This window comes from Cucurbita moschata, unplaced genomic scaffold (genome assembly GCF_002738365.1).
Source record: "Cucurbita moschata cultivar Rifu unplaced genomic scaffold, Cmos_1.0 Cmo_Scf00006, whole genome shotgun sequence".
NCBI lineage: Eukaryota > Viridiplantae > Streptophyta > Magnoliopsida > Cucurbitales > Cucurbitaceae > Cucurbita > Cucurbita moschata.
In genome coordinates, this window is record NW_019268522.1 from 975,516 (window position 1) to 984,553 (window position 9,038).

At 41.7% G+C, this 9,038-nt stretch overlaps 1 protein-coding gene across 2 annotated transcripts; it reads left to right on the forward strand.

The window, feature by feature from the left end:
• The first annotated feature begins 1,793 nt into the window (after positions 1 to 1,793).
• Positions 1,794 to 8,675, forward strand: LOC111444325 (cysteine-rich receptor-like protein kinase 4). 2 transcript variants are annotated; one of them, XM_023082384.1, is made up of 7 exons: positions 1,794 to 2,941; positions 3,027 to 3,161; positions 4,233 to 4,402; positions 5,314 to 5,524; positions 7,428 to 7,665; positions 7,748 to 7,898; positions 8,142 to 8,675. In XM_023082384.1, the coding sequence occupies exons 1-7, from the start codon at positions 1,855 to 1,857 to the stop codon at positions 8,451 to 8,453; spliced, it is 2,304 nt and encodes a 767-aa protein (XP_022938152.1). In that variant the 5' UTR covers positions 1,794 to 1,854; the 3' UTR covers positions 8,454 to 8,675. The 2 variants fall into 2 exon arrangements, with proteins under 2 accessions (XP_022938152.1, XP_022938153.1); XM_023082385.1 differs by having other exon boundaries at positions 4,239 to 4,402.
• The last annotated feature ends 363 nt before the right edge of the window (positions 8,676 to 9,038 follow it).

The window sequence follows — 9,038 nt, forward strand, 5'->3', positions numbered from 1 at the left end:
GGTTGACATCTCGTTTGTGATCGAAGTATGCTTGAGGTTGATATACAAGAGAATTAGGTTGTGGGAATGGAAAACGAGCTCAACGAGGACGATGCAGCTTGAGGGCATGTAAGGAACATGCCTTCTCGATGCTAGATGAAGGCCTTAGCCGACTTTGTGTCGAGGTCGAATCGAGGAATTGGATCTTAGCTGCCAATTCATTTTCTCTCATTGGAAACTGTGTGGGATCCTTTATTGCTTCTCAATTTAGATATTTTTAAATTTTGATTCGAATTCTGGACTATTTTATAAAATTTAGAACATAATTTTATAATTTTTAAATAAAAATATTATTTCAATTAGAAGGCAACCTTCATGATGCCAGCTGTATTATTAATAAAAAAATAAAAATGTCATTTTCAGCATTAAAAAAAATCGTTCCAGAAATTTGGGCATAATATTTTAATTAGGATCATAATTCCAAATTTTATACTTCAACGCATACTCTAATTAAGATTAAAATTAACAAAATAATAATAATAATAATAGCAATAAGTTGGCATTTTATTTATTTATTTTTTTTTTTTTTACTTTTCTTATAATTTTTTGTGTTAAAAAAATAGGATAAATGACTGATTTCATCTCGAAGATTGAAAACGATGTCATTTCTCGATTTCAAAGTTGAGACAAACTATTATCGGTGACTATTCAATGGAGGTGGGATGTGACATTTTTTTAATAAAATATGAAAAAAAATCCTAAAAATCTCGAAAGATAGTTAGTTTGAGAAAACTCTTTTAGAATTTGTGTACAAGCCAAATCCGTTTGATTCAACAACAAAAGTTGATTATAGAATAGTCTTTTTGGTCAACTTTTTTGTTCTTAGAGACTTTGTGGCGGGCTCGTAAACTCAAGAATTAGAAGAAGGATTGGTTTTGGTAGGGCCATTGTTTCTGGAATGTTGTGAATTCATCGAGGAGGCCATTCCCCGAAGGGGGTAGATTTGGTGGGGTCCCATATCGATTGGAGAAAAGATCGAGTGTCAGCGAGGACGCTAGGCTCGAAGGGGGTGGGAGACCCTTCCCCGAAGGGGGTAGATTTGGTGGGGTCTCACATCGATTGGAGAAAAGAACGAGTGCCAGCGAGGATGTTGGGCTCCAAAGGAGGTGGATTGTGAGAACCCACATTGGTTGGGATTATAAGGGTGTCCGTTTTCCGTAGAATACGCGTTTTAAAGCCTTGAGGGGAAGCCCAAAGAGGACAATATTTTCTAGCAGTGGATCTGGTACGTTACAAATGGTATCAGAGCTAGACACTAGACTATGTGTCAGCAAGGAGGCCCTTTACCGAAAGGGGTAGACATAAGGCAGTGTGCCAATAAAGACACTGAACCCCGAAGGGGGTAGATTTGGTGGGGGTTCGGACGAGTGCCAGCGAGGAAACTGGGCCCCGAAAGGGGTGGATTGTAAGAACCCAAATTGGTTGGAGGGGAGAACAAAACACCCTTTATAAGGGGGTGGAAACGTTTCCGTAGAATACACGTTTTAATAAATCCTCAAGAGGGGGAGTACAATATCCACTAGCATGGATCTGGGCCGTTACATTTTTCCTCCGAGCTTTCCCGACCCCACCCCGTCCCATCTCCTCCTACTCTCCCCTTCCTTCCCTCTTAATCCCAATTATTGGCCCTTTCAAGTCTTATGCAGCATTAATAATGATTCATTAAACAAACAACAATGAATGAAAAGTCAATTTAGTCACCTTAGTCAAACGGGTTTCATTTTCTTTAAAGAAAAATCAAAACTTGTGGATGAACATCAACAAAGATCATCAAAAAAATGTAAATTTCGTACACACAAACACCAGAATCTCCTCATGGTATCAAAATCCTTCATTAGTGCTCTCTTGTTCTTCACGTTCTTTCAAGCTTCCAAAGCTCAGCCATGGATCAAAGCTGGGTATTGGCTATCAGCAGCTGGTTCCCCTTCATCCGACATAAACTCACCTCTGTTCACTCATCTTTTCTGTGGGTTTGCAGAGCTCATAAACTCCACTTCTTATGAGCTTCATTTTTCATCCTCTGAGCTTCAAAGTTTCTCAAACTTCACAGCAATTGTCAAGCAAAAAAACCCTTCTCTGTCAACTCTTCTCTCCATTGGCGGCGGAAATGCAGATTATCATGTTCTATCCTCAATGGTTAGCAATTTCACTCATAGAAAGGCCTTCATTGATTCCACCATTGAACTTGCAAGAACCCATGATTTTGATGGGCTTGATTTTTGTTGGGTTTCATCCAACACGACATCCGACATGTCCAACATGGGGAAACTCTTTGAAGAATGGCGACAAGCAGCTGAAACAGAGGCTAAAAGCTCAAAAAGGCTAATGCTTATTTTGACAGCAGCTGTTCAACGCACTCCAGATTTGGAATTTGGGTCATATCCTGTTGATTCCATAAGAAATAACTTGAACTGGGTTAATTTTTTGGGTTATGATTATTACATGCCAAGTTTTTGGCCAAATTTTACAGCTCCTTTTGCAGCTTTGTATGATCCATTATTGAATAAAACAAACACAGACAGTGGAATTAGTGAGTGGATTGCAAAGGGATTGCCTGCTGCTAATATTGTTTTGGCTTTGCCCTTTTATGGCTATGCTTGGACACTTAAAAATGTTGAGGATTTTGGTGTTGGAGCAGCAGCCATTGGGCCAGCCATTTCTGCTGATGGGTCGATTACATACAAGGATATAAAGGATTATATGAGGAGCAACAGGGTTGATAATGTGGAGTTTAATGGTAGCTATGTGATGAGTTTTTGTGTGGTTGGATCTACTTGGATTGGGTTTGATGATGCTAAGGTTGTTAAAATTAAGGTTAATTATGTCAAACAAAGGAGGTTGCGTGGTTACTTTGTTTGGTTGGTGTCTAATGATGACAATTGGGAGCTCTCTTCTATTGCAGGTTGGAGTGTTTTTGCTGAATTCTAGACTTGAAAAATGAATTGTTTACATTTGAATTGATTAAGTTCTTGAACTTTTGGTTGCAGCTAGCGAGTTTGGAAATGAGAAAGAAAACAAAGTATCTTTGTTGATAGTTGTCCCAACCACAATTGGTGGTGCCATTGTTCTTCTCTTACTAGGGTTCTTGTTGTTTAGAAGACTCAAATCCAACAAATCCAAAGGTAACCGTCTTTTTTTGTTTGTTTCGTGATGGATTTGTGTTAATACAACGATATCTTTTATTGGGTCGTGAAGATTTGAGTCTCTGACCTTAAAAGAATAGTTGATGTTCGTTAACACTCACTAAGTCGTGGTGTGAGATCCCACGTTGGTTGTGAGGAGAACGAAGCATTCCTTATAAGGGTGTGGAAACCTCTCTCTAGTAGACGCGTTTCAAAATTGTGAGGTTGATGGCGATACGTAAGGGGATAAAATGGACAATATTTGCTAGTGGTGGGCTTGGGCTGTTACAAATGGTATCAGAGTCAGACATCTGGCGATGTGCCGCTGGGCCCTTGAGGAGGGTGGATTGTGAGATCCTACATTGGTTGGAGAGGGGAACTAATATTCCTTATAAGGGTGTGGAAACCTCTTCGTAGTAGACGCGTTTTAAAACCGTGAGGCTGACGGCGATACGTAATGGACCAAAGTGGACAATATTTGCTAGTGGTGGGCTTGGACTATTACAAAATGGTCTCAGAGTCAGACACCGAGCGGTGTGTCAGCGAGGACACTGGGCCCTTAAGGAGGGTGGATTATGAGATCCTACATCGGTTGGAGAGGGAAACGAAGCATTCCTTATATTGGTGTGGAAACCTCTCCCTCGTACACACGTTTTAAAACCATGAGACTGACAGATACGAAACGGGCTAAAGTGGACAATATCTACTAGCGGTGGGCTTGAGCTGTTACAAATGGTATTAGAGTCAAACCCGGGCGGTGGGCTAGCATGGACGTTGGGCCCTTAAGGAGGGGTGGATTGTGAGATCCTACGTCGGTCGGAGAAGGAAACAAAGCATTCCTTATAAGGGTGTGAAAACCTCTCCTTAGTAGACACGTTTTAAAACTGTGAGGCTAATGACGATACGTAACGGGCCAAAACGGACAATATCTGCTAGCGGTGGGCTTGGGTTGCTATACATGCTCGTGTCGGTTGAGGATAAGTTGTTGTTAAAAGAACTTATGTTTTTCTTTACAATTCGTTATAAGATCTTCATGAAATAATTTTCCATGGTTGAGCGTGGTGCTGATAGATGCTGGAAGAAGATCAAAATTCAATATAAAAAATCTTGTTGGAGGAGAAGATTTGAAGAACAGTGCTCCTGATTTGCAAGTGTTTAGCTATGCTGAGATTGAGAGAGCTACCAACAAATTTGCTTTCAAGAATAAACTTGGACAAGGTGGCTATGGCCCTGTTTATAAGGTACATATATAGCTACCCACCACAAAATCTTTGATATCAATATGAATTGTCCCAAGTCCTTTTAAGTATAGTATAGTATATCTTACGACTAGGATGATATCAAAAGTTCGTAAATTCAACTAAAAATGGCGTTGGTCGGTTGGAGGAGTTAGAAAAGTGAAGTATACGTATGAGATCCCACATCGATCGGAGAGGGGAACGAAGCATTGCTTAGAAGGGTGTGAAACCTCTCCCTAACAGACGCGTTTTAAAATTATGAGGCTGACGGCGATACGTAACAGGCCAAAATAGACAATATTTGCTATCGGTGGGCTTGACTGCTACAAATGGTATCAGAGCCAGACACCGGGTGGTGTGCCAGCGAAGACGTTGGGCTCCCAAGAGGGGTGGATTGTGAGATCCCACATCGGTTGGAGAGGAGAATGAAACATTGCTTATAAGGGTGTGGAAACCTCTCCCTAACAGACACGTTTTAAAACCGTGAGGCTGATGGCTATGTGTAACAGGCCAAAGCGGACAATATTTGCTAGCGGTGGGCTTGGGCTATTACAAATGGTATCAGAGCCAGACACCGAACGGTGTGCCAGTGAAGACACTGTCCTCTAAGGGGGGTGGATTGTGAGATCCCACGTCGGTTGGAGAGGAGAACGAAACATTGCTTGTAAGGGTGTGGAAACCTCTCCCTAACAGACGCGTTTTAAAACTGTGAGGCTAACGGCTATACGTAACGGGCCAAAACAGACAATATCTACTAGCAGTGAGCTTGGACGGTTACAATATGTCTTAGTATTATATGATACGAACCTTCAACTTAAAGAACATTATTTCGTGTTTTATCTACTCAATTATGTTCGGATTTGAATCTCGGGCCGTATTTCAAATACTTAGAACATGTGCATTCTACTTTGCAGGGAGTATTAGGAAATGGACAGGAGATAGCAGTGAAAAGACTGTCAGCAACTTCAGGACAAGGTTTTGAAGAGTTCAAGAATGAAGTTTTGCTCACTGCAAGACTACAACATGTCAACCTTGTGAAAGTTGTTGGATTCTGTGTTGACACTCAAGAACATATGTTGATTTATGAGTACATGCCTAACAAAAGCCTCGATTTCCATCTCTTCGGTAAGACTTTCCTTCGGTTTAATTTTCTAAAACATGGTGTAACAGCCCACCGCTAGTAGATATTGTCCTCTTTAGACTTTTTCTCGAGGTTTTTAAAACGCGTCTACTAGAGAGAGGTTTCCATACCCTTATAAACGGTGTTTCGTTCTCCTCCCCAATCGATGTGGGATCTCAGAATCCACTCCCTTTCGGGGCCCAACGTCCTCACTAGCACTCGTTCCTTTCTCCAATCGATGTGGGACCCCTACCAAATCCACCTCCCTTCGAGGCCCAGTGTCCTTGCTGGCACATCGCCTCATGTCCACCCCCTTCGAGGCTCAGCCTCTTCGCTGACACATTGCCCGGTGTCTGGCTTTGATACTATTTGTAACAACCCACCGCTAGCAGATATTGTCCTGTTTGGGCTTCCTCTCAAGGTTTTTAAAACGCGTCTGCTAGGAAGAGGTTTCCACACCCTTATAAAGGGTGTTTCGTTCTCCTCTCCAACCGATGTGGGATCTCACACACCAAATTTGTTGAGAGCATAGAAAGTGTACCTTAGAATGTCGTTAAAATTCGTATCTTATACTCGTTTACTTGTAACATACATTTAAGTACTCTAACACTCTTCAAGAATCTCACCAGAATATCTAGTCATCGTAATTATGAACCGCTTCTACTCAATCCCTCCCGAGCTCATATGATCCTTTGAGTGTCAAAGAGTTGGTTATTAGCCAACATTGACCTTCTCTCTCACCCTTAAGGTTGGTTTCTGTAATAGTCCACGCCCACCGCTAGCAGATATTGTCCGCTTTGGCCTGTTACGTATCATTGTTAGCCTCTTAGTTTTAAAACACGTCTACTATGAAGAGGGACTAGCCCTACTCCGACCAGTGTCTCCCACTGTCTGGTGACTAACTTTGATACCATTTGTAACAGCACAAGCTCCTCGCTATCATATATTGTCCGCTTAGACCCATTACGTATCGTCGTCAGCCTCATGGTTTTAAAACGCATCTTTTAGGGAGAGGTTTCCACACCCTTATAAGGAATAATTCGTTCCCTGTTACTGTTTCATTTCAAGGTTCATCACGAGTCTCTCAATTGATTCTCGAAGGGATAGATTGAAGCTATGGTCGAACCTAGGGACTTTGTCAAGCAAACTAGCATGACCCCTCGAGTGATTAACTACATTGTTTGGCCGAATGAGGCCTCAAAACAACCAGTCTAAGTCGACCCATTAAGGAGTTGACCAAGTCGGCCTATGTGATGTCCCACATTGGTTGGGGAGGAGAACAAAACACCCTTTATAAGGGTGTGGAAACCTTCCCCTAACAGATGCGTTTTAAAGCCTTGAGGGGAAGCCCGAAAGGGAATGCCCAAAGAGGACAATATCTGGTATCAGAGCCAGACACCGGACCATGTGCCAGTGAGGAGGCTGTCCCCAGAGGGGTAGACATGAGACAATGTGCCAGTAAGGACATTGGTCCCAAAGGGGGGTGGATTTGGCGGGAGTCCCACGTCGATTGGAGGAAGGAAAGAATGCCAACGAGGACGTTGGGCCCTAAAGAGGGGTGGATTGTGATGTCCCACATTGGTTGGGGAGGAGAACAAAACATCCTTAAGGGTGTGGAAACGGACCCTGAAGAGGGGTGGATTGTGATGTCCCACGTTGGTTGGGGAGGAGAACAAAACACCGCGTTTTAAAGCCTTGAGGGAAAGCCCACTTGAGGGAAAGCCCAAAGAGGACAAGGATTTGGGTCGTTACAGCCTAGGTCGACTCCTCAAGAGATTGGCCAAATAGGCCATTTGACCGACTCCTTGAGGGATCGACCAAAGGAAGTCCAATCCAATTTGTTAATTTTCCAAGCTTTGGCTTAGGAATTGCTAATTAGGGTTTATTCTTGAACATGTTGCAAGGAAGGCCATGGAAGAGAAAATTTGTTGAATTGGGCAAAAAGAGTAGAGATCATTGAAGGGGTAACTCAAGGACTTCTTTACCTGCAAGAATACTCAAGATTGACAATAATTCATAGGGACTTAAAGCCGAGTAATATTTTGTTGGACGATGGCATGAAGCCGAAAATTTCAGATTTTGGCATGGCTAGAATCTTCGCGAAAGAAAAACTTGAAGCAAACACGAGCCGGATTGCGGGAACATAGTGAGTGCAATATTTTCTTCCACAACGTTACGATTCAAAATAAAATTGTTCTCACGTTAACTTTCGTTCTCATCAAATGCAGCGGCTATATTCCCCCTGAATATGCGAAGCAAGGAGTTTATTCTACGAAATCAGACGTATTTAGTTTTGGAGTTCTTCTTCTTCAAATCATAAGTGGGAAGAGGACTACCGAGCTAAATGGGGAGCACGAACGTTTGGGTCTTCTAGATTACGTAAGTCTTTCATTATTAGTCTAATGTGGTAGTTTTCTTGAAAGTAGATGGATTAAGATGGGACGAGTCCCGAAATATAGAGGCTGAATGGTATTTTAACCTTGAACTGTACCGTCCCGTCAACTCGAGCATATTCGATATCGCTTTGAATCTAGTAGTAGCTTAACAGATCTATCTATCTCCGTTCACTTTTACGATGAGATCGTTGATGGCTTTGAGTTTCAATTCAAAACCCATTTTCAGGCATATGAGGCTTGGAAAGAGGGCAGAGGAATGGAGTTTATGGATCAATCACTTGATGATTCTGAGTCAACTTGCAAACTAACAAGATGCATACAGATAGCTTTGCTTTGTGTTCAAGAAAATGCAGATGATAGGCCAACCATGTTGGAAATCTCTTCAATGCTTAAGAGTTCAACTTCAGAGCTTAAAGATCCACAAAGGCCTGCTTTCTCTGTCAAAAAAGTCCGTGATGAAACCGATCGTAGCCTTACGACCGATCGACAAACTTACTCTGTTTCTAGTGAAATAGTTACGGAAGTTGTAGCTCGATGATGGTATTTAGAGCACGGTTGAGGATGATCTTGAAATAAATAAAATCGTTCTTATCATAATCAAAGTTACAAAAGGCATGTTTATGAGTGATTTTAGAACGACCATAATCACACACAAACATGCTCTTAGTATAGTTTCAACGGTTCTTTTTAGCTTCGGAATTGAAAACGTTTGTAAGAGATTTTTTGTGATGGTTTTTATGTTATGTTGGTTGGGGGATAATTAGGTGCATTTTTTTTGTCTTTCAATCCTGTTGTGGCGCACTGCTATCACTTACATTGACAACTCTCATCGTTCTGGTTAATCACATCATTGACCTTTGTGATTTCAAAGGGATACAAGGAATATGGCACATTATATTACTAGCAATTATGCAGATCACAGCGTTTATTCTCGCCGTTTCTCATCAGGTGAACGATCACGGACATGTAATACTTGACGATGAATGTTCTTAGAGGAATTAGTAAGCTTTGCACTTCATTTTAGACTGTTCTATAGAAGACCATGAGAGTGCTATAGAGCCTTGAGATTTTGTGGACTTGCTGTGTGAGATCCCACATCGGTTGGGAGAAGAGAACAAAACAT

Bases quoted from the DNA above. Each gene is read 5' to 3' on its own strand.
- LOC111444325 (XM_023082384.1), top strand. From the start codon at position 1,855: ATGGTATCAAAATCCTTCATTAGTGCTCTCTTGTTCTTCACGTTCTTT. The intron at 2,942-3,026 runs GTTGGAGTGTTT...TTTTGGTTGCAG, and splicing joins GGAGCTCTCTTCTATTGCAG to CTAGCGAGTTTGGAAATGAG. The intron at 7,666-7,747 runs GTGAGTGCAATA...CATCAAATGCAG, and splicing joins AGCCGGATTGCGGGAACATA to CGGCTATATTCCCCCTGAAT.